Source organism: Apus apus, chromosome 14 (assembly GCF_020740795.1).
Source record: "Apus apus isolate bApuApu2 chromosome 14, bApuApu2.pri.cur, whole genome shotgun sequence".
Taxonomy (NCBI): domain Eukaryota; kingdom Metazoa; phylum Chordata; class Aves; order Apodiformes; family Apodidae; genus Apus; species Apus apus.
The window spans coordinates 16688975-16716872 of NC_067295.1; the positions used below are offsets into that span (position 1 = coordinate 16688975).

General features: G+C 51.6%; 2 protein-coding genes across 3 annotated transcripts; both read left to right on the plus strand.

The window, feature by feature from the left end:
• Positions 1-701: 701 nt before the first annotated feature.
• ATP6V0C (ATPase H+ transporting V0 subunit c) lies at positions 702-11947 on the plus strand. Its single transcript, XM_051632204.1, has 3 exons — positions 702-1033; positions 9811-9994; positions 11122-11947. Exons 1-3 carry the CDS (start codon positions 958-960, stop codon positions 11324-11326), a joined length of 465 nt encoding a protein of 154 aa, XP_051488164.1. The 5' UTR covers positions 702-957; the 3' UTR covers positions 11327-11947.
• A 6757-nt stretch (positions 11948-18704) lies between these two features.
• Positions 18705-27696, plus strand: AMDHD2 (amidohydrolase domain containing 2). Of its 2 annotated transcripts, XM_051632469.1 has the most exons (11): positions 18707-19071; positions 19463-19599; positions 19998-20137; positions 20494-20548; positions 21386-21598; positions 23205-23293; positions 23800-23944; positions 24210-24317; positions 25007-25075; positions 25503-25604; positions 25990-27696. In XM_051632469.1, exons 1-11 carry the CDS (start codon positions 18989-18991, stop codon positions 26076-26078), a joined length of 1230 nt encoding a protein of 409 aa, XP_051488429.1. In that variant the 5' UTR covers positions 18707-18988; the 3' UTR covers positions 26079-27696. The 2 variants fall into 2 exon arrangements, with proteins under 2 accessions (XP_051488430.1, XP_051488429.1); XM_051632470.1 differs by lacking the exon at positions 25503-25604 and having other exon boundaries at positions 18705-19071.
• Positions 27697-27898: the final 202 nt, after the last annotated feature.

The following is a 27898-nucleotide window of genomic DNA, read 5'->3' on the forward strand; positions in this document are numbered from 1 at the left end:
GCAGGCAGGACAGGGCAGGCAGGGCAGGAGGGCAGGGCAGGACAGGCAGGGCAGGCAGGGCAGGGCAGGGCAGGCAGGGCAGGGCAGGACAGGCAGGGCAGGAGGGCAGGGCAGGCAGGGCAGGACAGGCAGGGCAGGAGGGCAGGGCAGGCAGGGCAGGCAGGGCAGGGCAGGGCAGGCAGGGCAGGCAGGGCAGGCAGGCAGGGCAGGCAGGGCAGGCAGGGCAGGCAGGGCAGGGCAGGGCAGGCAGGGCAGATGCAGCACACGGCGCAGAGCGGGGAACGGCGCCCGGGAGACAAGGCCCGGGGGCCCCGCCCACCTCCCGCGCCGCGGGGCGGGACCGCCCGCTGGCCACGCCCCTCATGCTAATGAGCTGAATCACGCCCAGCGGGACGCGGCGGCCGGCAGGACTGAACCACCCGCGCGGACGACAGGGGAGAGCGGGTGGAGGGCGGCGGAGCGGGGGCTTCGGCGCGGCCGGGTGAGCCGCTCATCACAGGGGAGCGGAGGCAGAAGAGGGTTCGTCTCCTCCTCGGGGCCAGGCCCGTCGTGGGAGCCGGGGATGGGGCGCGGGAGCGGGAGGGGCGCGCGGGCGCCCCCGGCAGCGCGCGTGGTGGCGGCCGGAGGCGGGGCGGGCGGGCGGGGGCGCTCGGCGCGGGTCACGTGACGGGCGCGCCGCCGCCATTTTGTCTTGCAGAGGCAGTATTTAGGGCGCAGCGCCCGGGCCGCCGCGCACTCCCGCTGGGACGGAGCTTCGCGTTGCCCCCTGCCTGCCCCTTCCCTCCCTCCCGCCACCGGCCTCCGCCCCGTCTTCCTCCTTTCCTCCCCGCCCGCGCCCTCCTCGCTTCCGCCATTTTGTAGCTGCCTGCGGAGGACCGGCGCCGCGGCGGAGCCTCCCGCCTCCCTCTCGCGCTCCCGCTCCCAGCGGCGCCTCGCCCCGGCTCGGCCCGCGCAGCCATGTCCTCCAGCGCCAGCCCCGAGTACGCTTCCTTCTTCGCCGTGATGGGCGCCTCGGCCGCCATGGTCTTCAGCGGTGAGCACCGTGCGGCCTGCGGGGGCGGGGGGAGCGCGGTCCGGCCGGGCGCCGGGGGGGACATCCCCCCTTTTCCCCGTTCTGCCCCTCGCTTGGCGGGGCGGGATCGCCGGGGGTGGGCCTGGCGGCTGGGGAGAAGGGCCCCTCCGTCCGGGGCGGCCCCGGGCCCGGGGGTGGCCTCCCCTCCCCCCCCCCCGGCTCCATCCGGGCTACCGGGGCGCGGCGGAGGGGTCTGCGCGGGTGACGTCACCGGCGGCGGAGCCCCCGCGCCCACGTGACTGCGGCGGCGCCCGGAGCGGCCCCGCGAGGCGGCCCCGCCTCGGCCCGCACCGGGGGCGCCGCTGGGCCCCCCCCCCCCCCCGCGGCGCCGGGGCTGCGAGCGGCGCCTCTGCCGCTGCAAACACGGCAGAGCTGCTCTTTAAAACAGCCCCCGGGTAACGTGGGGCCGTTTTTGAAGGGGGTTGAAACCAAGATGTTCGAGATTCCGGGGTGTGAAGCCAGCTTCGGCGGTGTTAGTGACACGCGAAGGAACCGACAAGCTGCTGACCCCGCTCTGAGGCGGGGGTGCCTGGAACACTGCGCAGGGGAAGCTCTTGGTGCCCATCCAGCTGCGCCTGCAGCCCTGGGGTTCGGTGCGGTGTAAATTGGGTCGTTCTCTGGAACTGCTCTCCCTAATGAAAAATGCTTCTGTAGCGACCCCCATAAATGCTGCTTTGTGGCAGAAAGACCATCTTGTGATGCCTTGTCTCTCTCTTGAAGCCTGAGTAGGCCCTCTGCAGAAAATGCCTGTTCCTGACTGAGCATTTACTGATGGGTGCAGACCTGCTGCTCTGGTTGGACGTAACATGGGGAAGGCTTCAGCTAGTTCTTTTCCAAATGCAAGTTTGACAATATCTAAGGACTACAAGAACTAGAAATCAGTCTTTTTTTCTTCTGAGGACTTACACAGTGTCTACACATGCATAAGTGTGCTGACTTGTTTCTATCTGCCACCTGATTTGGCTCCCAGTTGAGGAATCAAAATGCTCAATTATTGAATTGGCTGCAGCTTGAGCTGCATGTAGCTGTTGCTGTGCTTGGAGCTTTGCTACACTAAAGTAGCCTCTGCAGTGGTAACTAGTTCTGTAAGGCAAATGTATGGAAGTCGTGATTAAACTGTATGAATAGCTGAGGAGACAGGGGATTAAAAGTAGTGTTTGAGAGGAAGCTGTCTAGCCATGCTGGTATTGGCACAAGTGACTGGTTTCACATCAGCCATGGTCATGTCTTTAATTTTGGCAAAGCACAAAGCCTGACTGGCTGTGTTTAATCTCGCTCTGCCTGTACTCTGTGGTGAGATGTAGATGCCCTGTGCTGAGGGCAGTTAGTGGCCTGCCACCTTGGAGTTAAAACATTCTACTTGACAGATAAGGACTTCCCTTCAAGCAGAATGGCTGGAATGCTGTGGGAGCCAGCAGCTGGGGCTGCTGATCTGCCTGCCTCTCAGCTAGTGGAGTTCATGGAGGAATAGACAAAGACCTAGTTACATGTTGGAAGAAAGTCAGCAGGTCACTGCCTTTTGCAAAATTGAGATCCTAAATAGTGAGCTTCCTTCCTGAGGAAGGAGTCACTGGATTCCTCTTGCAAAATTAAACTCAGAAGCAACAAAACATTGGTTGCATGGCCTTTTCAACTGGTTTTGTGATGCACAAGCTTGCTTCAGTGAAAACCTTTCTGAGGGATGAGAACTTGAGTCAGCATTTCAGCAGGAATTCAGAGTGTTGCTTGGCATGTCTAAACTAGCAGGGAAGAGTTTCCCTTGAAGCTGCGAGTCTGATAAGATGGTTCTGTGGGACTGCATGGGAAAGGCAAAGGTTTGGGTTGGGTAATTCAGTAAGTGCTTAAGCTATTTTGGTGAAGGTTTGGTAACTATGGTGTTGCTGCTGGTACACAACTGGTCCTTGATGCAAAATTTGTTAGATGGTCCTAACACCGGCAGGTCGGAGCCATAAGGTTAGTGTTGTGCTAGGGCTTATCTGATGGGTTTGGTCACTGAAACAACAGGTTATAGATACTGCTGATGCCAAATTATTTTAGTTGTGAACATTACTGAACTGTTTGTTTAGTGAAGCAGCTTGGATTTTTGAAGCAATATGGCAGAGTTAATATAGGATAAACCAAAACTTGCAGTGTCCCTAGCCATTTGATGATGATGTAGCTTCCCTAATAGGGATGTGACACTACAGCATGTTCTGATGTTAATTGAACATTAGTTGTTAAAAAATGTACCCTGTTTCAGAAGCAAGGAGCTAAGTCTGCCTGGACAAGCAGTATAAAACTATCTAAAATTGTAAAAATCAGTGTTAATTAGTGTAATGATCATGCCTGACTAATGGCGTATCTAAAGATCAGATTCTTGTGGAGCTTGTAGTTCTGAGACATGTTTCTAGTAAACATGTTCAAGTTCTGTACTGTCCAGGCCAGTCTGATGTGAAAACAACTTTATGCAGCGTTGTTTGATGTGTGAACATTAACTGCTGATAGCAGATCTTGTTCTGGTCAGCTAGTACTGATGGCAGCTAGAAAGACTGAAAGCAGGCTGCTGTGACCTTGCCTGTCTTCAAGCCTGCTTATTCAGTTGTTGCTTACAACTTATTCTGATAGCTGAGGTTCCTTTATTTCCTATGTGTAAAACATGTGGCTGGCTCAGTGTCAGATGCTTCTGAGTGATCATATTGCAGCTTTTCCATGCTACTTCAGCATGCCAAAATGGAGAACCCTGGTATCAGGCAAAGCTGTCTGATGCTGTGCTTGCTATTTCTCTGTGTAGACATGCATCATGTCCCAGGTGCACCTCACTGAGGCCTTCATGATGTGGTAAAGAGCTTGACCTTAGACCTGCACTCTGGGTGGGCATTTAATGCCTTCACTGTCAAGTACTATCAAGAAGCACTGCTTCACTGTCAAGCACCTGGAAGACTGCTAATGAGAATTCTAGTCAGTGGTGTTGAGGTTAGTCCTCTCTCCTGCTTCTCGTTTTTGCTGCAGAGCTAATGAAATAGTACTTACTTGAAACTAGGGCTGCAGATATTGTAGCTATTGGTTAGCTATTAAGGACATGCATGGTGAAATTGCTGGCTCAGAACATCTAGCTTGATGCAGCTGACAGCTTGGTGTCATCTGATTTTAGAAGGCATTGTGACTATCAACAACTTGCAGCCTTGAAGGCAAATTGCACCTGTGCTTCCTGAAATACTGTTTTTTGAGAGGTGGGAAGGTGGTAGAGAGGAGAGCTGCTTGCTTCTCAGTAAGGAGCTGTAGACCTCATCCTGAGAGGAGCTTGCAGACTCCTTAGCTGTAGCTTGCAGGTAAAAATGAAATGGCAGAATAGTGCAGCTCTTGGTAGTTGTCTGTTCCAGATCATTAAAGAGTACTTCAAAGGCTTGGTGGTGTGGGCAGGAAAGCTCAGATGTTTGAGCTACCAGACTGTCTGCAGTATGAGACTAGCATTCATCTTTAGCAGCAGGCAAATTAGTGGACTATTAAGACATAAGTCTTGTAACAGGAATAGATAAGCAGTATTTCTGCAGCTCAGTTGAACTGAGGGAAGACATCTCAATAAGGGCATCATTTCCACTCAGTAAATGCTACTCTTGGGAACATCTGAAAACCAGATCAAGCTTCATTTGCTCTACAAAACTTGTCTCAAGCAGATACACTGCTGCTAGTACTGTGGCTTCCAGGTGCACTTGATGGCCCTCCTGAAGTCACTGCAGACTGCAAAGTACTTCTCCTCTGATGGGAATGTTCAGAGCAGCAGTGGAGATAAATGGCAGCTGCCTCAGGACCTCTTAGTCAACTTCCTTTTTTTGCTTCCTAAAACTAGCCTCTTCCATCTCTCTGGAGCCTGATCTCAAGCAGTGGTTGCAAGATGAAAAACTCTCCAGCCTGATTGGGCTGTTTGGTGATGCTTGAAATAAAGGTTTCACAGAAGTGCACACTTCCACCTGCTTGCTGTTCTCACCAAACTGAGGCACAACTTGCTGAACTCACTTCCTTCAGACTGAGTCTTGTGAGCCCAAGGCTTCAAGTCAGGCTAGTTTGGCCACACAAGTGTCTGCTGGCTGCAGTCAGATGATCTAGGCTTTCCCACACTTCAGCAACGTGGCAGCTCAGCTGTGGGTGCCAGCTATGGGTGAGGGGTGTGAGTTTGACCAACGAGATGAAAAGGGCTCTGGCTAACTGGTGTAAGGAATTACTCTGCCAGTCAATAGCTGGAGCACAGACATCCACCCAGTCTGGAAAATGGTTTAAGGTTGCAGGGGAGATCACGTGTGAAGAGACTGGTAATGGATGACTGAACTTTGCTGCTTGCAGAAGAGCAAGCCTGTACCCTGTGGTGTGAAGTGTCAGCCTTACCATATGTTAAAAAATTGGCTTTGTGTGCTATGTCAGACAATCCAGACTACCAATTGTAGTAGTCCCAGCTGCTTGGGCAGTTGACTGGTAACTCCTTTTTTCTTTGGACTGCTGCTATTGAATCAGCTTCTTGAGCTGGTAGACTAAGTTCTCAAGTTTACTGAACAAAAATGAATGGTGTGCTGGCCCTGCAGGCTGTTTCTGGTAATGCTGTGAGCTGACAGTGCTAGGCTTGTTTGAAATCTCCACACCCTCTCATAACATTAGGGAGGAACAAAAAGTGTGCTGTGCCTAATCCTACAACAGGTGACTCACTACAGATTTTCAAACTCTACAGCTTCCTCTAGGGCAGCTTATCTGTTTACCCCTCCAATTATCACTGGGGACTGGCTACAGCCAGTCTTGAGTCAGCATGATTGGAATTGCATAGGCTGCAGGTACAGTTCCACTGATGTGGCTGTCCCTTCTGTGGAGAATAGCAGGGTTGTTCCACGGCAGCCATGGAGTATCCATTACTGTAATCTGAGGTAGAGCTGTGTTTAAATGTGCTGTGGGAAGGGCCTTATACCAGTGGAAGAAACCCACTTTGAAAATGCCCAGATTTCTGGCATGGCAAAGCAAGGGCTGTACTAGACCTGAGTATCACCTCTAACAATTCTCAGCTCAAGGATGAACTGGCATTGAGGTGAAATAACTGCTGTCTTGTTCAAGGGAAGCCTGCCTACTGCAGAGAGTAGCTCATTTAATAATGGATTAATTATAAAAGGCTCCAGATGTAAGTACTCATCCCGAATAGTCTTTCAAACTTGCCATGGTAGTAACCCATTGCATTTCAATTGAAAGTTTGACTTGCGTTACTAGCTCACTTCTTAAAGCAGAGAAATTCTGCTTACTTGTGCTCTGCAGATCCTTCATATGTTGGAGTATGAAAACCTGCTCCTTCATAGTGAGACACAGGAGGAATCACTAGCTCTGAGAGGATCAAATACTGCTGTAGTCTCTCTGGCTGGTTCTGAGGCTGAGCATGTGTCAATGTCTTGCAGCTTCTGAAGCTGCACCTATGCAAATGTTTCCTTGGCTTGAAGGCTGCTGATAATGTTATCACTATCCATAGGTGCAGATGTGTCTGCAGAACTGATGCCAGGCTTTTGGTAATAGCCTGTGTTGAGGGAGCCTTGCGTGAGGTGACTTGCAGCTCAGCTGCTAGATTAACGTCCTCGGGTGCATGACCTTGCTGAGCACTCACTGAGCTACAAAAAGGTCCTCACACTTGGACTACACTTGATCTAAACCACAGTAGTGACAGAATACTGGAGGCAAGGCTCTCCTCAAAGTCCTGGCAGTGGCAAGACTACAACTAGTCTTCAGCCCTTAATGAAGCATTACCTTTGTGATAAGTTACTTGCTAGTTCATTCTTCATCTTGGAGCTGCACAGCTGTACTACATCTGCTACCACTTTTGACTCATAGGAAGTAAGAGCTATGCTGAGGTGCCAGGCAGCATACCCACAGTCTCGCAGGAGTAAGTTTTGCCCCCGGGAGCAGTACTAAAATCAGCTCTGGCTTGGGAGTTGGAAGAGTTGCTCTGCAGAAGTTTCAAAATCAAGCTAACCTTTGAAGCAGGCTTAGTGGGAGTAGGTGGTCTTGAATAGTGTGCAAAGCAAGGTCTCTGTTAGAACGCTATTGAACTTGCAAATGGCAATGCCTGATTACAGGCCAGAGTGGTTTCCTTTGTGATCAAGCTAGGTAGGGCTTCTCTGGCTGACAGGTGAATGTCATGGTTCCTGTTCGAGTGCTTTCAAGGTAGTGCTGCAGATTCATTGGCCTATATATTAGAGTTGATAGGGCTGTGTGATCTGAAGCAAATACATGGGGTCTTGGTGTGTAACGGTGGTACATATCTTGTTCTGTTGTCACTGTCTCCCACATAGATCTCTTCAAACCCTATTCACTGAGAAGATTTTGGAAAAATGTGTCCTTCCAACTTGTTGTGGTATGGGTATTGAAATGTAGCATGTGAAGTGTATGTGCTTCAGACATTCACAACTGTCAAGAGGTACAAGTCAAGATTTGCAAGAGGATTGACCCAAGTGCCAAATGGCCCATAGTTCTGTCATTAGATGGCTGTGCCATGGTGGGAAGTTGCTATCAGCTTTGCCACCTGGACTGTAATATTGGGGTATTGCCCAAGGTGCAAGGAGAACTTCACAGGTCAGTGAAGGCAGTAAGACAAGCTGCCTTGTGGGAAATTGAAGAGACAGCTGCAGGGGACCCAGTTTAAGGATGCTGGTAAAGGCTTCGCTGGGAGCAGAGGGGTCAAGCTCTGAAGCTGCATGTGTAGCACAGGTAGCTTCACCAGTCAGAGTGTCAGTGCTATCTAAAACTGAAATGTGAAAAGTAGATGCCACAGAGAACATGTAGGCTTCATTTGGTACTGTCTAGACCAAGTTCAAGGCATAAGCTCTTGTTTGTTCCCTAGACATGGGTTTTAATAATTGGGAACTAAAACTTGTGCTGGTCTACCCCTTCCCAAAAGCTAAAGCAGGCTGGCTTTCTGCAAGTGGGATTACACCATCAGTTTCTGTAAATCATCACTGCATTAATTGCAACACCTTGAAGTAACTTCAGACTGGAGGAAGTCATGACTGATGCAGTTTTAAAGAGTGAACTTTCCTCATGAGCCTTGATGCTTCTGGGGAGGTTTATAAAACATTCCAAACAAGATAACTGTTTTTTGCTAAATGCTATAGTGAGTCTAGAAGTCTAGGTAGCCTGAATCTTTGTTCCACTTAGGTCCAGATCATAGAATCATTAAGGTTGGAAAAGACTTTTAAGATCATCAAGTCTGACCACCCACCCTACAAACCCTAATCACTAAACCATCTTGTGAAACACCATGTCTGCCCCTGTTTTTAACATCTCCAGGTGCTTCATCCAGCAGAAAAGGTTCCTAATTCAGGTTAGTGATTTCTTTCTAGGCTTGCTAGTTGGTACCACTTGGTTCTTGACTGCTGAAAGATGGGCTGTGGAATACCTCCCAGCAACTCTTGGGCAAGCTGCACCATCTCACACTTGGATACTCGTGTAAGGCAGCTATAGATCTTTGTAGAACAAGCAGCTCTCCATTATAGAAACCTTAGGTCAAGTGGGTGGAGCAAAGTCAAATGGTACATCTCTGAACAGTGGTTTTAATAGTCTCTAGTAGCCTTTTATAGCACGTAAGAGTTTTCATGCTTAAACAGAACTGCTGCCTTTTAATATCAGTGTGATGGTATCTATCAAGGACACTACCTACCCTTCCATGTATTTGGAAGTGGTGCTTCAAGGACTTAGTCCTGAGTGGCCTATCATCTCTTGGGGGATGGTGAGTGCAGTCCAGAGTTGGGGAGTTCCTAGAGCACTGCAGAGCAAGGCTGGAAGGCAAGGGGTACTTAAAAAATCAAAGTACTTCAAAATCAAAGAATGAGGTATTCCAGGAAGCTTTTTGCAAGACTTAAGTTTTCAAGCAGAAATTACTTTGAGTAGCGCTTTGGGACTCTTCTAATATTTCTCAGTTGGAGGTGATAAGCTCTTGTTATACTTTGAAAACCAAGCTTGGATTCTTGGGGTGGTCTCTGCATGCTCAGTGTTTACACAGCTGATTAGCAGACTTTAGGGGTAAGGTGGTTGTGGTCCTCTACAACCTGGAAGCCATATTCTGGTTCCAGTGATTGGATTAACAAATGAACCCAATTCCTTAATGGATGAGGTTGTTGACACATGGAGAGAGTATAATTTCTCCAAGGAGCAGGCTGTGAGTTTGCTGTACTGGTGTGTCTGAAGCTCAAGTGGCATCTGTAACCCCAGGCTAAAGCTCAGTGGAAGAGGAGGCCCCATGAAGGTGACTTGGTCAACATTGGGGTGCATCTGAGAACTCAGCCCAAGTGGCTCAAAGTTCAGTGTTTTTAAAATCTGACTTTAAGCTGGGCTGCACCCTGCTGCTGCAGCAAGATGTGCTTTGTTGCTTCCTCTGCGGTTCTGCTAGTGGAGCCCTGCAGTGTGAGCTCTGTGGGCATGAACTCTAAGGTAACAAGTTAACGTTTGAACCTTGGGTTTTGGTTTCTAAACAGGGCATGAATGTCTACTAAGGAGTATACTCTGCTGTGAAGCTAGCTCAGGGTATTCTGTTATCAGTACTGTTTGAATGGCACCTTTTTATTGATCTAGGACTGGATAGATCACTTCCTCATACCTTAGTATTCCTGGCTGACAACCAAGCAGTCAAGTGACCATTATAGTTTTGTACAATTCTTCCTTGTGCTGACTCAACTGTTCTAATATTGCAGCCTTGTGAAGGAGCTGGTATCTGGGGATGTCTAATGCATTTTTTTCTTTTCCAGCCTTGGGAGCTGCATATGGAACAGCAAAGAGTGGCACAGGTATTGCAGCCATGTCTGTCATGAGGCCTGAGCTCATCATGAAGTCCATCATCCCTGTTGTCATGGCGGGTATTATAGCTATCTATGGCCTCGTAGTGGCAGTCCTCATTGCCAATGCCCTCTCACCTTCTATCACACTATTCAAGTAAGTTGCTGCCTCTGTCAGTTTGGTTTGTTTGTCCTGTCACTGTTTTAATGCTGCTGAATGGGTGGGTTCTGCTCCAGACTCTAGGAAGGTGTGTCAGTGGAAAATGCTCCTAAGCAGGGCTCAGCAGAGCAGGCTGCATTTCAGCTGTCTTCCCTGCTCCTGTGGCCGTGGAGGCTGTGCACTGAGGCTGCTGTATCAACCAACAGATCAGCATCCCCAGCTGAAACCCTTTACAGGCAGTACTGGGATAGGAGGCTAAGCTTGTTTTGTGGTGCAGAATTCTAGACCTGAAATACACAGGTCTTTCCAAGACTGTCTAAACAGTTCTTCTGTTGCCTGGGAGATGTAAGTGAATAATTAATATTGCTGCTTTATGTGATAGTAAATCAATCCTGAAGCTATACATTGGGCCTCTACACCAACTACAGCCTGAAACTTTATCTGGTCTTTGCTTTTGAGAATAATCGGAACTGGCTTGATTGAGACCTCTCAGAATAAAACAATGCTTTTGAGGTCTAACAGATAACTGTGACAATGTACAAGCTGTAGCCAGTGAGCAGTGTGGTTGGCCTCATAAGCCATGATCCAAGAAACAAGATAATGTTCCTCAGGTACCCCTCCCGGCCTGGAAAACCAGACCATTTGTGTCCAACTCTTGCAGGCCAAGAGACCTAATAATTACCAGCTGTGCTGTGGCTGTAAAAGATTGCTAAAGGTGGGAGACAAAAGCAGGCTGCAGACAGTGGGACAGGTGTTGCTGTGGGTGCTGGCCCCATGGCTGGAGCACACAGCTTGGGCAGGGTGCAGGTCTGCAGCTGGGTGGCCATGTGGGCTTGCAGGCCCTGTAGCTTAGTCTGTGAGCCATACCTGGATGTCAGCTAAAGATCTTGCATAGCTGTCCAGGTTTTTCAAATACCAGAGTTTTAAGTCTTGGGAAGGGTCTTGCTTTTTGAGACATATTGTGCTTGCTTGAAGAGTGTAGAAGCTTCTTCTGCAGGGAGGAGGTTCCCTTTAAATGTTAATTCAGATTTCCTTTGGGGAGTGCTAAAAAAAAAGCCAGCCTGAAGTTGAAGGGTTGGGTGTGCTGTTGCTTGCCACTGAAACTCTTAATCTCTGTCCTACAGGAGCTTTCTTCAGCTGGGTGCTGGCTTGAGTGTGGGCCTCAGTGGTCTGGCTGCTGGCTTTGCCATTGGCATTGTGGGCGATGCAGGTGTACGGGGAACAGCACAGCAGCCCAGGTTATTTGTGGGCATGATCCTGATTCTGATCTTCGCTGAAGTCTTGGGTCTCTATGGCCTCATTGTTGCCCTTATCCTCTCCACAAAGTAAATGCTGCGGTATGATGTAAAGAGATGCAACAAATCCACGTTTAAAAAACAAATGCTCCAGAATGAAAATGGTCTCTCCAATGTGTACAGTTGTCCCAATTTGGTAGTTGATATCTTGTAAATGCGCAATGTATGTTAGTGACTTGTCTGTCCTGTGTGTACTTCAATATTAAATTGGATGGGCTGCTCCAAGCCTGCTGCATGGCTTGGGGTGGCCTGTGTGCAATTTTCCACCCATTGCTGTTAGTACTTTATGTATAAATATGAACTAGAAATGTAATTTTTTCTCTTCACTGGATGTTTATTTATAAAAGACTTGACATGTTCATACATCTATGGAGCAAGGATTTTCAATTTCCCATGCTATATATATTAATCTTATAGGTAGATTACACTGTGGGGTCAATTGTAAGTGCAGAGAATTCCTTGGATGTAACTTTGAATCTAAAGATTGCTGTAGTGTCCTGGTATTGGAGTATGAGAATTTTGTGTTTTATTACAGCAATGTCCGAAACACTCCCGTGTTTCAGTAGTAACTGCGTATGCTCCGGCATCAGAGTCGTGCACCCAGTGTTGGGTTACAAACTTATACCATGTTTCCAAATAAAACTTCCTCACTACATTGCTGTACTGAGTCCTCTGTTTCTGATTTCATGCTTTTGCTGCTCCTTTAGGAAGGGGAGGGGTTCCTTTAGGGGTGCAGGTCCTGGAAGGGACTGAGCACCGTGCAGCAGTGATGCTGCCATTGCTTCTGAAGCATTCCCTTTTTCTCCTGGGCAAGGAGCAAAGCTGTTTCCAGCTGCTGCTTGTGGGCAGTATTTAGGGTGAGCAGGAAGAAATGGCTGATGTGGTACTGTGCTTGCCCTGGTCAAGCAGCACATCTTTGCTCTGGCACAGGGTAATGCCATGTCACAGGCTGAGCAGGCATGGCAGAGGGCATGGGAGTGGGCTGCAGCGAGGGACAAGGAGCAGGGGCTGAGGAGCCTGTAGACAGCCTGTCTTTGTGGTGCCTCTGCAGAAAATCAGCTTGTTGAAAAGCTACACTATGAGCAGCAACTGCCTCTATAAAGTACCTGAACTATACAGTCTCATAAACATGATGTGTTTATCCAAGAACTCATGTTTATAACTTGTAAGGGGGGGAGCATTTGAGCTGGGAAGTTCTGCTCTGCCATCTACTGAATACTGTAACAACAGTGTCTTGTTCTGAGGGTTTATGATGGTGCAAAGCAAGATAAACTCATGGGAGATAGCTGTTGGACCATTTCAAATCTAGAGCTTGTTTTAAATTGCCTTTGGGAAGTACACCACTGTAATTTTATTTGTATAGTTTGGAGAACAGGTCAAGTTTTACCTTGTTCAAGCCAAAAATTCAAATGTTACGCAGACACTTAGTAATGCCTTTGTGATAAGACTAAGCTGAGGAATGTGGAGTGGTTTGTGGGAACATCATCTGTCAGCCTGGTTGAGAATGGAGATGTGGTGGTATCCATGTGCTTCACCCATGTACCTTGTGGGTACCTGCACAGCAACCAAATCTGGTATTAGGACTATGAAGAGCTATAATTTACTGAGGCTACATCTGGACCTTCTAACCTGGCACAAGCACCAGGCCCAGGCCTGGTGGTACCTCATGCACCTTCTGGGTAGCTGGTCTTCAAACTGGGGACCATTTAGGAGACCAGCTCTGAGCCAATCATCCTGCTAATACAGATTTTCAGACTTTCAACAATTGTTGATAATCAGTAATTATTAACAAATTAAGGGGTTTATTCTGTTTGATGTAAAGCTGATCTGCCTGCACTCATTAATAGGCTGTCAGGGGTTTGGCTTTGGGATGGGCTGTAGTACTGGGTTTGTGTTCTGGAAGAGCTTTTCTTCAGAGCAGTGGTGGTGCTTGGGCTATGTAGAACCATAAGCTGATTTAAGGAAAATCCTGGATGTCTGCTGAAGCCTTGCCTGGAGTAAGGGAATGTTTCTTCATCCCAGTGGTGTTGATCATTCTTTTCTTCAGGATAAGTAGAAGCTAAGCTTAGGAATCAGACTTTACCCGGGGGTCATAAATATTTACAGACACTGAAGTGTAATTCTCCTTCAGTACTGACTGCAGTGAGTGCCTTCTCAGTGCTTGCAGCTGGAAGTCATGATTTCAGCTTTCTGGAAAGCATGCCTTGTGCATCTTGCAGCTCTGGTGAGAGGCACTGCACTTTGGTTGTGGAGGAGGCAAGGAGGAGATCCCTGGCTGGGGCTGCAAATATATTTTAAGATCTAGTTTTACCTTCTTTAAGGAGAATGTGCTGCCAGCTTTGTTTTTTGCCAGTTCACAAGAGTATGAGCTAACTATTTAAGAGAGCAACTAAATGCTGGTGGTAGCTCCTGTCTAAGAGAAATACACGATGTAAAGGCTCTCCAAGGTGCCGTTGTATCCACCTCGCAGAAGGCAGTAGCTACGCTCAGGATGGTGATGGATACTTACGTAGCCAAATGCAGGCAGAGCCCCAGTGACAGCATTTTGGTTCGTGCCCTGGGAGCCTTTCTTGTTAATACACAAACCCCGGCAGGCTGGGAGGACAGAGCATACAGCAAAGGCTGGGGTTAGCACGTGGAGGGGGAGGGTTGCTTTGTGCAGAGGAGCTGCACATAAACCGGGAGTAATATTAACAGTCTGAGCGTGTTGCCTCAGCCAAGCATTTTCTGGCAGTGATGCTCTAGGTCCTCCCGGGTGAAATCTCACATTTCGAGTCCTACACCGATGCTATTGCATCAGCAAATTTGTTAAGTGACTCAGGGCAATAAAATTACCGACCTTTTGGTCCCTTGGTTTCCTGGCAGCAGCGTGCTCGGTAAGTGCAGCCCATCTGCAGGGATTCGCTTGCGCTTGATTGGGAAGAGTGGAGCAGGGAGCCTCCCGTGGCGAAATGACAGGCCCGGCGTGCCTGATCCAATGGGTGGTGTGTGCCGGCACAGAACTGCCCTGTGGGTGGCAGCTGGCGCTGCGGTGACTCACCCTGCAGAGCTGGGAGCCGAGGCGCTGCAGCAGCGGCAGCGCAGGGGCCGTGTCCATCAGCAGCCCTGCTGCCCGCTGCTGCCTGCACGGGACATGCCTTCATAGAGCTTGCTGACCTTTCTCTTTTTTAACTCTCTCATACCGATTTTTTTCAAAGGCTGCAGATGTTTAATTTTTTTTTTTACTGCTCTGTTGGAGAAGTGTTTTTAAGTAGTAGGATTTTTATCTGTGATCGCTCAGGGATTGTCTTTCCTTGGGAGACCTGGTTTACAGAGGAGCATAGTAACCTGGAAAAGTAAATAAGCTTTGGGGAAATAAAAAACTCATTAAGAGAAACTGATCCCAGAAACTAAGCTGCTGTTTACAACTACAGGGTAACAGCAGATCTAGTGAAAACAGCTCCCAGTAAACCAGGTTTCCTTTGCAGTCTGACTGGGGGGTATTGATGTTATGGCTTTTTGCTGTTTCCATCCAGCCTCACTGCTCCTTGGGTGAAAAATACCTCTGACACACAGGACTTGCCACCTCTGCTCTTAGCATCTTTCTTTCTGTACTACAGGCATTAACCATCTTTTTTTTTTTTTTTTTTCATTTGACATAATTAAACTGGGAGGAAGTTTTCCCAGTTCCACTTATCCTGGAGTGGGAATTTTCTGTTTCAGGGTCAAAGGATTGTATCCCAAAAAGCTTCTCCATTTTTATTCCTATTACTCACTAATGAATGCTGTTCTTTTCTCTGCAAGCCACGCTTCATTTAGCTCCTGAGACAGTCACAGCTCTGCAGCTCACGTTGCTGAGTTCTGATGAGCTAGTTCTTGTATCATGGTGCCAAAGTACACAGAAAAAACCTCCCCCAGCCTCAGAGGGTGTGAGGCCCAGAGCTCTCCTAGGGGCCAAGCTGCAGGCTCCCAAGTGCCTCCTTCAGGGTGTCTACAGACCATTGACAGGTCTTACTGACCCGTGACAGGACCAGCTGGGCAGCATGAGGTTCCTGGACAATCAGTGGCTTGTGTCTGTGATTTCTGTCCTGAGGGGGTGAGATGCAGTCACAACAGGCTCAAGTCCTGGCTCTTCTGGATTTACTAAGGGGATACTGGTGGCTGTGTCAGTCCTGGCCTCTGTTGGCACTTCAAACTGCCATGTCCTTGCTGTTAAATGTGTGCTTTCCTCCTTTTTCTTTGGGAGATGGTAATGGGGTGACCTCAAGTGACAGAGAGCAGAAACAACCACCCACACCTAAGGGTTTTCTCTACCTAAGGTGGCCTGAGGGCAAATCTTAGGACATCCCATCTGTTCCCAAGATCTGCAGTGTCTTCTCAACTCATAGGTGTAAACAGCCTCCCCTGCTCTTGTGGGCATTAAGACAATTTCGTAGACCTTGTGAATGCATGTGAAAAATGAGAAGCCAAGGCTGCAGCTCCACAAGCACATCATCTGGCAGCAGTGCTAACCCAAGCCCTCCCATTGGACACCTAGACCTTTCACATCTGTCACACCCTCTCCTGTGCTTCTCCCAAGTGTGCTGGAACAACTGCTTGTGGCACCAGGCAGTGAATCTCATTTGAGAATCAAGCCAGGTTAAAAATGACTCAACATGAAGAAAAAAAATGTTTGCTAAACAAAATGCAAGTGAAACTACAGCTTGTGATTCCCTGAGCCTGTTACTGGGGCAGCAGAGAGAAAGAACATGCAATTATTAGAGGAGTGTACAATTATTGCTGATGCAAGATAGGGTTAATTTAATACAGAGAGATAACATCCAAGGGGATAAGACTTAAGCAGGACAGATACATGACATATAGTTGGGCTGGGTGACACACCTACAGCATTCATGAGTCCAGTTCCCATACCTTTCCTCTCAGCACAGGCTGTTCTGTTCTTCCCAGCAGTGCAGAGGGAGGTCCAGGCCATTCCCCAGCACTCCCATTTCAAGGTTTGCTGTTGGGCTTGCAGCCTAGAAACATGTTGGATCTGTCACCAAAGGGTTGGTGAAGCTGTGTCCATGGGGCCCTGTGGCAGGATCTTTTCCAGTGGATGTTCCCATTGGTAAGCAGTTGGTGTTTGCATTTTCCTCGATGTCTTTTCCACTGCCACTAGAAGTTCCTGGCCCAAGTCTGTCAACTTGTACGTACATGTGAAAGTGCCCTGTTTTGGCCACAGGCAGTCTGGGTGCTGCATGTGCCTTTTGACATCTGAGTGCAGTTGATCAGCCTGGAAGAATACTTCCCTCCTCTGAGATTCATTTGCTCAAATCAGCAGGCCTGACACCTGCTTTTAGGATTCCTTTTCTGATATTCCAGTTTTGGAGTCTTCTCGACTTCACCTGTCCTGAAGCCACAAATCATTCCCACCAAGATGCTGCTGCATGCCCCAGAGGGGGATGATTTCAGCCACGTTGAGGAAAACCTGCCTGAAGTAATTCTCATCCTCCAATTCCCAGAGCAGTGCGGCGTTTCCCTGGCCTCAGGTCTCCTTTGCTGGCACCCTGCTGTCATGTGGACAAGCAGTGACATCATGGAATGGCAAGTGCAGCACAAAACCCCATTAAAATTCAGTTCCTAGCCAGACGGGGATGTTACCTTCACGCACAACTACAGCCCCCATCGCTTCTCTCGGCGCGGCTCCCCCTCCCGGGGCACCGGCCGGGCAGGCAGCAGCGCCCCTGCCGAGCAGGGAGGGAGGAGGAACCGTGTCTGCGGCGAGTAAATGCTCGGCTTTAATTGGAACAAAGCGTGCTGCTTGCTTTTAACATTTTAGAGGTTGGACGTTGTCGCCCTGCTGCCCACAGGGGCTGCGGAGGGGCCCCTGGTGGCCCGGCCTGCAGGAGGCAGGGGCTTGGCTGCAGAGCTCACAACAAGCGTCTTGTCTTCTCTCCCAGGCTGCTGCCGACTTGTCAGGTGAACTCAGGACCCTGCTTGCAGCAACACTGTCAGCTTAGCAAGTAACAGCTAAAAGAAGTCATGACTTACCGGCCCAGGTTGCAGTCAACTCCTTTCCCCTGCAGCTGAGACTGAGCAGATTGCAAAGGGGGGTTCCAGAAATCTTACTTTACCTGAGCCAATAAGCAGTTCAAATTTAATTTTGTTAGTATCATTATTATTGTGCCCAGGCAGATTTCCCTGCAGGTACATGCTTTGCCACAGGTCCTTTGTGACAGGTCCATCCAGTGCACCTGGGGCTGCCATGCAAGAACGGAGCAGTCCCCGGTCAGAGGAGGCAACCCCTGCAGAGCTGCTTCTTTGAGCAGTGCCCGTCACCCCCTGGCTGGGCAGCTGGGCTGTGCACGGGTGCTGTGCCACAGCAGAGCAGTTCCTCCGTGCACAGTCCCCAGACAGGAGTAAGTCCACTGTGGCCCTGCAAGCTGAAGTTACTTATTCACAAACTGACAGACTTACAAGCCATTAGGAACCACTAATTAATGTTCTCTGACCTCTCAGGCATTTCAGCCTTGCCTGATAAAAGCAGTATTTGGCAGGTGACATTTCTTCCACAAAAGCATTCACCTGGCTGCCCAGCCAGCAGCGACAGGGCCTGCGCAAGAGCTGCACCACGGCTCCCGGGGCTGCAGGATCCGTGGCTGGAAGATGCCAGGGACGAGTGAACTTGTGAAAGTAAAGGTGGTTGAGCTTACTCTGGTCTGTCCTGCGGCTCAGAAATGGTTCTTCAGTGATGATGCTCTAGCCCACCTGCACCAAGGAGCCCCAGTCTGGAATCAGGGGGTGCAGTGGAAAAAGTTTCTGTCCAAAACACTCCTCATCAAAGCATAAAGCAAGAGGCAGCAGGAGGTGTGTGCAGACTTACAAGAAGGTGTTGGGGAGGTGGCTGGGATGGGATGTTGACCCCCGCAGGCAGCAGCTCCTCCCATCTCCAGCTGCGCTGAGCTCCCCAGGGCCAGAGCTGCCCCGGGCGCGCCGGGCGCCCTTGGGACACACGTTGAACCGACCTCCCCACCGCGCCCTGTCCGCCTCACACGGCACGCGGCGCCCAGACACCAGCGTGTGCCGCTGCCAGCCCCTCGGGGGCTCCGGCGCGGCCCGGCGGTCATCGCCATGTCCCGGTGAGCGTGATCCGACCAGACCCGGAGCGAGAATCCCCGGAACATTCGCTGCAGGGCGGGCGCTGCCACGGCCCGGGAGCGGGCACCGCCCCAGGGCATCGCCCCACGGCCGAGCCGCCCGTGTGGGCCGGCACGACCCCGGGCGCGGCGGGAGGAGCTCCCCGGCCCCGGCCCCGGCCCCGCGGAGCCGCCGCCTCCCCAAGATGGCGCCGCCCTGCCCGTGATGGCGGCGGGTCACGTGCGCGGGGAGCCCGGGGCGGCCGGTGGGCGCGGTCACGTGACCGGCCGGCGATCGCGGTCACGTGACCGGCCGGTGCCCCGGGCCCCCCCCGGGGTCGCTGCGCCGGGCCCGGCCCCCCCCGCCCCCCGCCCGCTCCTCACGGCTTGGCCCGAGGCCCGGCAGGGGCGGGGGCGCTGCCCGCGCCGGCCCCCGGGCGGTGCCCCGGCCCCTCCGCCCCCGCCGGCCCCGCCGCCGGGGCAGCCGCTCGCACCGGAGCCGCGGCCTCGCCCCGCGCCGCCGCTCTCGCTCCCCGCCCCGCGGCCCGGACCCCGGTCCCCGCGGGTCCCCGCCGGCTGCCGCCGCCCCGCCCCGCCCCGCCATGCCGTCCAACAAGTCCGTCTCGGACGCGCCCATTGTCCAGTTCACCAACTGCCGCATCCTGAGGAGCCACCGGCTGCAGAGGTGAGCGCCGCGGGCTGCCCGGGCTGCCCCGCCCGGTGTCGGCAGGGGGTGAGGTGGGTGTGCTCCGGGGCCTCTCTCTGCTGCCTTGTCTGCCATTGGCCTCCTCCTTCCCGTGGCCACCGCCGCCCCGCTGGAGCGGTGGCCCGTGGAAACCCCGCTCCCCAGAGTCCGTGAAGGCAGGGGCCGGGCTGAGGGGCTGAGGGGCTGAGGGGCTGCCGGGGCTGCCGGGGCTGCCGGGGCTGCCGCCGCAGGGGGAGCAGCTTTGCCGCAGCAGGCACCAGAGGCCGCGGCAGGGGGTGCTGGGGGGGGCTGCCCTGCCCCACAGCGCCCGGCGCTGCAGCCGTGGCCACCTCCTGTGTTCTCCTGCCGTGTGTGTGACTTGTCCCTTCAGGGAGGACCTGTGGGTGCGAGAGGGGAAGATCCTCAACCCAGAGAAACTCTTCTTTGATGAGAAGGGCTCTGCAGACATCCAGCTGGACTGCAAGGGCAGCATCATCGCCCCGGGCTTCATCGATGTCCAGATCAATGGTACAGTGAAGTGCTGGGCACTGGCGGCAGGGCAGGGGACCCCGGGTTTGTCCATCCCAGACCTTGTTCTGTGGTAGCTCGTGTTGGAAGTCAGATCCTCTCTTTGGTGGGGAATCCTCAGATTTTGCCCTGCATCTAAATAGAAAGTTGGTGTTTGCAAAACACTGGGATGCTGTGGGGAAAAGCTCTTCAGGAGGACAGCATTGGCTGAATTTGTACTTGTGGAGCCTCAAGAATATAGGACAGGAGAAGTGCTGGTGGAGCCCTTTCCTTCTGGTTAGTGCTGTGCCAATGGAGTCGCTCACTCCAGTAACTCAAAAGGCTTCTTCATTGGTTTTGGGTGGGAAAACATCTGCTGGGGAAGCTGTGGTTTCATCTCTGTTTTGTTCATGGTGCAGGAGGCTTTGGGGTGGACTTTTCCCTGGCTACAGATGACTTCAAATCAGGCATTGACCTGGTCAGTCAGAAAATCCTATCCCATGGAGTCACCTCCTTCTGTCCCACCCTGGTGACCTCTCCTCCATCTCTGTACCACCAGGTAAGTGACTTTCTCCCATGGGGGTGATAAAGGGCTGAGCTTGATAGCAGAAGGTGAGACGGCCAAGGCTGGGTCTACAGGGAGTGGGGTAGTTGCCTTGGTGGAAAAGCTGTGGCACGAGGAGCTGGACTCTGTCCCTGGATTTCTTGCCCTTGACCTCCAGACCACTGGGACCATGATGTCTCCGAGGCCAGCTTTGCACAGTGGGGCTTGCAGCTGGCTTTTTCTTCACAAGCTGTTTGGCTAGTGGTCTCAAGTGGTCCAGCTACAAGCTAGCTCTCTGCAGGCCTGAGGTCTGGGGTAGTTTTGGCATGCTGGGGTATGGGCTGCCATGTCTGACAAACCTTTTTCTCTAGGTTCTCCCTCAGATCAGTATAAAAAATGGTGGAGCCCACGGAGCAGGTATCCTGGGTAAGTGATTTTGTCCCCCACTGTCCTCTCTGGTGCTGCTCTGTGAGGGCAATTGCCTTTCCCTTGCCAAGGGGAAAGAAGCTACTGCAGGGAGGGTACAAATGAGGGCTGGAGCTCTCAGTGGGAGGGCTGCACTGGTGGGCACAGACCTGCTGTCTCCCTCAGCCTGTCCCTGGCTTTGCCATGGTCTCTGCCATGGTGCACACCCTGCTCCAGGCCATTTGGGCCCCACAGGGTGATGGCAGTGGGGACGTTTGGCTCACCCAGTTGCCAACACTGCATCTTTCACTGTGCTGGGCTCAGATTTACTTGAGCCACATGTTTTGTTGCAGGAGAATGGCCAGAGCTTGACTGAAGCAGGGTAGACACAGCAGGTCTCTTGGTGGGGAGAGGAAAGGTCATGACTAGAGGGAAAGTCTGATGAGGAGAGGCTGAGGGAGCTGGGGGTGTTTAGCCTGGAGAAGAGGAGACTCAGGGGGGACCTTACCACTCTCTACAACTACCTGAAGGGAGGTTGTGGTCAGGTGGGGGTTGGGCTCTTCTCCCAGGTGACAGGGTGAGAGGGTCTGGCCTGGAGCTGCACCAGGGGAGGTTTAGGTTGGATATCAGGAAGCACTTCCTCATGGAGAGGGTGATCAGGCATTGGGATGGGCTGCCCAGGGAAGTGGTGGAGGCACCATCCCTGGAGGTGTTCAAGGAAAGGCTGGAGGTGGCACTTGGTGCCATGGGCTGGAGATGTGGTGATGTCAGATCATTGGCTGGACTTGGTGGTCTTAAAGGTCTTTTCCATCCTTGGTGATCCTGTGGTTCTGTGACTTGGTGTTCCTGTTTGGGCAGGGGCCCACTTGGAAGGACCGTTCATCAGCAGGGAGAAGAAAGGAGCACACCCAGAGCACTGCCTGCGCACTTTTGAGGCAGGTGCCTTCCAGGACCTGGTTGCCACTTATGGGTCCCTGGACTGTGTCCGGATAGTCACCCTGGCCCCAGAGATGAAGAGGAGCCACGAGGTGATCCAGGAACTCACCAAGCGGGGCATCTGTGTGTCGCTCGGTAAGGGCTGGGGGAGGAGACTCGGGGAGGCTCCACCTTCCTGTGCCAGACTGGCCAGGCAGCCCCTCTCTGGGGCTGGAGCATCTAACGGTGTCTCAGTGTGACTGGGTAGGGTGGGATTTCCTTTTGCTTGGTCTATATGGAGATGACAGACCTGTCAGCAAGGGGGACCTCACTTGATGCTGTGCATCTGTCGCCCTTTGTGTGGCGGGGTCCAAACTGCATGTTCACTGAGGAGCCCCTGCTGTACAGCACAAGGTGCTGTTCAAATACAGGAGAGGACAGCAGGGTGACTTGACTAAAGATGTAACTGACAACATGGAAAGGTTCAAACTCTGAAGTTCAACTGCTTCAGGCCTTATTTCAGAGGTGTAATCATTTTCCAAAGGTTACTGTTGAGCTTTAATAACTTTTTCAACTGGAAGCACTGTAGGAAACCTCTCTTTCCAATGTCTTGCTGGTCACTGACTTAAAACTGGCTGCATTTGTCTCATTCTCTGTTTCCCAATCTCATCTTTGCCTCAGATCATTGAAGATGCCTCAGATCACTGAAGGGAATTATGCCGGGTGAAATGAAACCCTAAGTGAGAAGCTCCTTCATACACCAGAGCATCTCTTATCTCAGCCACAAAAAATGAAAAACTACCCAAGGGCAGGGTTTGCCCAGAAAGCACTGGAGCTGTTCCCTGTGTTGGGGGAAACAGAATTTTCTTTCTGGATAGTTTTATCCCCATACTCTTTCTTGGCAAAGTCTCTACTCCCTTAACATCTCTCTTTAGAGCCTTTAAGTATCTGAGGGCAGCAGAAAGGCACATCCTTGGACCTCTAGCCCAGTCTGAAGGCAACTCTCTGTGAGCAAGGCAGCATTTGTGATGGTTGTGAACAGTGACTGAGCTCAGTTGAAAGACCCACAGCCATGATCAGGGTCCTGTTTTAGTGGTCAGGGTGAACCACAAACCAGAGGGCAGAACTGATCTGTTACCCCCCCTCCAGCCTCCCAAGGGAAGATAAAAGGGGAATAAGGAAGAGAGACTTCAAGGTTGAAAACTGAAACTGTAACAAATTTACTGTAACACAAAACAGGGAGTATCAGGTGGGGAGAGGAACAGACCTATAAGCTTATATCCAGATAGATACAAATCTGACTCACTGGTGGCAGGAATAGGTGGGTGAGGGTCCCTTGGGGCAAGGCTGCCTCAGAAGAGAGGCCCATGGCTCCTCACAGCACCTGGCGGAGTTGGATTCTGCAGAGAACCTGGTGAGTTGAAGAGCCTCCCAACAGCAGCAGCTGGGGCTGAGCTTCCAGTTCTCCTGGCTTGTATAGAGGATGGCAGGAGGTGGGAGATAATCCTGACCCCTCTCTGTTCTGACCCTCCTGGGTCCTTCGAGGGCCTAAAGACCCTCCCTTCTAGTTCCTCTTCTAGGTGTTAACAGCTTGTGGGCTCACTCAAACCATAACAACCAGACATCTCTGTGCTGAGGCCTCATCAGACCTCAGCCCAGGGTGGGCATCAGAGCAGAGTCCTAGTGACAGAGCATCTTCACTCCTGTAGGGGTAGAAATGGAGAGGTGGGCAGGAAAGTCATGTGTTGGTCTTTGTTCTCAGGTCACTCGGTGGCTAACCTCTCCCAGGCCGAGGAGGCCGTGCAGCATGGTGCCACCTTCATCACTCACCTCTTCAACGCCATGTTGCCCGTGAGTAGCCGGGGCCCTCGCCCTCTCAAACCTTTGGACCTGTGCAAAAATATTCCTGAGCTCCAGAACTTTTGAAATCACTTGTTTGGCTTTTTTTTTTGCATCTTTGTTCTGTGCTTGTTTTGTATATGCCAATACTGTATGTAAGGAAAAAAGCTCTATTTAATAACAGACGCTCTTTTAAAAGAACAGAAGCACTGGGGTTGCTCTCAGGGCTTTCCCTCCTGCTCCCCACAGATGTGTGTTCTCTCCAGCTGGTGTCATAATGGGCTTTACGGTTGGGTTTCAGCAGCTTCATGTTTCTACTGCTTGATCTAGAAGAGAGTCAAGGATGTAGCAGACTCTTGAAATTACAGGAAGTGCCCAGATTTGTCTGGTACAGGATGGAGCACCCAGCTGCCAGGCACTGCTTGATCGAGATGGCAGTTGAGTCCCCTCATGGGGAAGGGTCTCAGCCCACAAGTCCTGGTGCTGCTCCATAGCTTGTCCTCTCTACCCTTGGGCAGTTCCACCATCGTGACCCTGGAATCGTGGGGCTGCTGACAAGTGACAAGATTCCTGCTGGGCAGAGAGTCTTCTATGGCATGATCTCAGATGGCATCCACACCAACCCTGCTGCCCTGCGCATCGCCCACCGAGCCCACCCCAAAGGTGAGCTGTGCCAGGCCCAACAGTGTCACCAGCCACCCCAGGCTCTGTGGCATCTCCCACAAAACACTCACACAAGTGCTGTGGCTTGCTGCCCTTGCTGCCTGAAAGAGGTCACAGCCATGTGTGCTGTTCCACTGGCCCTCTTGCTTCGGCCAGATGGGACTAGAAACACGTTGGCCCCTCTCTGGGAGGTCCAGCATGGCACAGGGCTCGGAGCTGCAGCAAGTCACCTGCAAAGCTAACAGCCTCTCCTTGCATTCCTCAGGCCTGGTGCTGGTGACAGATGCCATTGCTGGCTTGGGACTGGCACCAGGTCGGCACACGCTGGGTCAGCAGGTGGTGGAGATCGATGGGCTGAACACCTACATTGCAGGTAAGTGACATCCTGCCCAAGATGTGGGGCAGCACTGCCACTCGTGTCTGTTCTGGAGAGCTCAGTGCACCTTACAGGGCTTGTGGGTCGTGCCACCCTCTGGGGTTTTGGCGCCTGAAATTGGTCAATTGCTCTGCAGTGACTTGGCCCTAGGGAGAATGAGGCACCTTCTGAAGAGGGGGATTGCCCCATCTTGGTTGTTTAAGGAGGAATCTTTTGTCAATATTTAGCTGCCTGCAACACCCTTAAATATCTTTCTGGCTGATGTCATGGATGCCAGAGGTTCCAATAGTGTCATAAAGGACAGAGAAATCCCACAGATATTTATCATTCCTTGTCTTCACTATAAGACCACCACATCTTGCTAACATATTTCCCTAAACTGGGAAGATATTTTGGAGAAGGATCATTCCTTTCTCAGTACCTTTCCTCTGTCTCTGGCAGCAGGTGCCTGCTTTGTGAGCTGGAGTTTCACACAGTCCTGCTGGTCTTAGGGTGGAGCTGCAGGGTGACATCCCAGTTCCTCTCACCTCACACAGTCACTCAGCAGCTGTGGCTGTGAGCCCTTCAACCCACTCCTTGTGCAGCCCAGGATTTCTAACCCTTCTTGTCATGTTATGCTTTCTCTTTGCCCTGCTTCCCCATGTTGAGTTGTGGGACCTGCTCAGTGGGACCTGTTCCTCTTCCAGGTACAAAGACCCTGAGTGGTAGCGTGGCCACCATGGACACATGTGTGCGACACTTCCAAGAAGCCACAGGTAAGTGAGCCTTGTCCACCAGCTGTTGCTCCCTATGTTGGCTCAGGAAGAGGTCTCACTCTTGCCAGCTGTGTCCACTCCACCAGGGAATGTTCCCTCTCCCCTGAGACAATGAGAAGGGCTCATGGGCCTCAGAGGGGCACCTTTTTGAGGGGAGGTTTCATTTTAACCTATAGCACCAATGAGGTGAACTCTCCTGCTCCTTTCTCACAAAGTTGAATGATTTTCCCCTCCCCATACCCTAAGTGTTCAGGTCTTCCTGCTGTATCCCATAGGGATGTTTCCCCTCCCCAGCTTCATATGGCTGTGGTGACAGTGTTCCAGCTCAGGTCCCTGCCAGGCTGACAGTTGCCTTTGCTTGGGGTGTTTGGGCTGCTCTGGCCATGGGGGTGTTTGCTGCCCTAATGTCTCCCCTTCTCTGTCCAAGGGTGTTCGGCAGAGACAGCATTGGAGGCAGCATCTCTGCATCCTGCCCAGCTCCTGGGGATTGAGCACAAAAAGGGAACACTAGATTATGACGCTGATGCAGGTACTGGTAGGGGGACAGCAGTGTGAAAGCTCCTAGGTGCAGGAGCAAAGCAGGGGCTGCGAGTGCATCTCCATCCCCTGCTTCAGTGGGAGCTGCAGGGATTCTCACTCTGCCTGGGATTTGCACTGGGATTTGCACTGGGCTTCTGCACCAGTGTTTTTTTTCCGTGGATGGTTGTGGTGTTTCATGAGCCTGTTGGAGAGACCCCCATGTCTCAGTCAAGTGTGGAGCAGAGCTGCCATAGCAAGGATGGCACTGCACTGCCATCCTGCTGCCATTTCTGGGGTGGGGAGAAGCTCTTCCCCACCAAGCCCAGCTCCTCCCAGGCAGCTTCAGCTGCTCCATGTCTCTGACAGCTGCTTCCTTTCTCTCTTGTCCGATGCAGATTTCCTGATGCTGAATGATGGTCTGTATGTGCAAGCCACGTACATTGCGGGTGAGGAAGTCTGGAGACAGGACTCGTTTGGCATGTGACACTGGGCTGTCCTGGTGCCCTCTGAGGCTCTCTGGCACTGTGGTTAGCAGCTTTGGTAACCACTCCACTTCTTTCTTGTATGGTTGTTTTTTTTAAAATTCCTTCTTGCAACTCCCTTAAAGGAGCCTCATACCAAAGAGCTGTGTTTTCCAGCGCAACCGCTGCTTCCAGTTACAGCCATGCCTGCAACAAATTTGTTGGTGCTCAGTTAGTGGAGTGGGGAAAGCAGGCAGATATGCGTTGGGGGAGTTTCTCACTCCCCAGAGTGACCTGAAGGACTGCACAGCTGTCCTGTATGGAGTCCCTAAGCAGAGGTTCTCCTGTTGCCACCTTATGGCAACATGAAGCTGTCCCAGCCTTTGCACTGTTCTATACAGCACACACAAACCTGCCCGTGCCCGAGGCAGCTCAAGCCATTTCCATTCCTCTGCCTGCTCCTTGCCTCACTCCTGGGCAGCTGTGGCTGGTTAGATATCAGCTTACACCAGCTCAGCTCGCAGCTCTTCACATTCAAAGGTTCCTGCTGTGTCAGCAGAAGTTGAGGATCCCCTCTGCATGTGTCCTCCGGAGCAAGGCAGGCGCAGCTCGCCCGCTCGCTGCCAGTGCGGGGCTGTGAATCCATGTGGGCTGAATCCTCAGGGCAGAGATCAATCCCAGGAAAAACTGAGGCATTGCTGGTCCTTTGTGCCTTTCCCCTGCATAGGCATTGAGTCCACAACACGTGGCTGGAGACATGGACAGCATCCTGCCACAGACAATGATGTTCCTCTTGACCCTTAGCTCTGGCTAGGTGGGATCTGCAGGCTCTGTGCCCAGCCATACCTAGTAAAGCCTTTGCACCATCAGATGGGTTTGATTCCTCAGGCCACAGGTGGGCAACTTTTGCTTTCAGGGATGCTTCAAGATGCTTGTAAGCCCTCCATCCAGCTCAGGGTCTGAGGGAAAGGAGAACTGCAGTGGGATTCTGACCTTTCAGGACAGTTGCTGATAGCTCATTCTTCCCGTGCTCGTTGTTACCCTCTCCAGTACTTGACTGTCAGCTCTTTTCCTGACACTTGGACACTTCTGTGTAAAGACTGATGCTGATTTCAAATGTACCACAGTCAGAAAAGCTTTGTGATAAGTCTTAGACAACCTCTAACAACCCTCAAACCAATTAGATGTTTTTTGTCATGAGGGGAGGGCGTAGACAAGGGCTAAGTCTTAGCAAGGGTGGGGGTTGTAAGGCAAGATAGAGGTCTGGTCAATGCTAGCAGAAGTGTGCCAATTCTTCCAGTACCTTTTTATAACCTTTAATAGCTACATTTGGAAGTACTTTCCTAGCACTTTAAAGCCCTGCAGGAATAACTTGCAGCCTTGGAGAATTTCTAACATCAACTGCCAATGTCAGCAGAAACAATAACCTCCATGATTTGAAGCATTTGAAAGAGACATCAAACACTGTGCTGTGAAACGGGACGTGCTGCAGCATTACAGTTCTCAGTGGGGGCACTTTTGACTGCTGTTGAAACAAAAATCCACGGGAAAAAATGCATACGAAACAAGGTGTCTAACTTTTCTTTAGTTACAAAATTGAACAGTCAAAAGGAAATCTGAAATAGAAACGGAAGTGGACAATACCTGTGCAAGTGTATTACCCTTTTTCATCTGCTCAGAATAGGCTGTATGGTCTCCGTGGTGGGGTGGGGTGGTCTGGTGGGATGGGAGCTGCTGGGCACCTGGGGCTGCTGTGGCTTGATGGGGACAACACTGATGTGGTGCTGCTGAAGGTGCTGTGGGATTCAGTCCCATGGAGGGAGGCTGCAGCAGGACAGTCAGT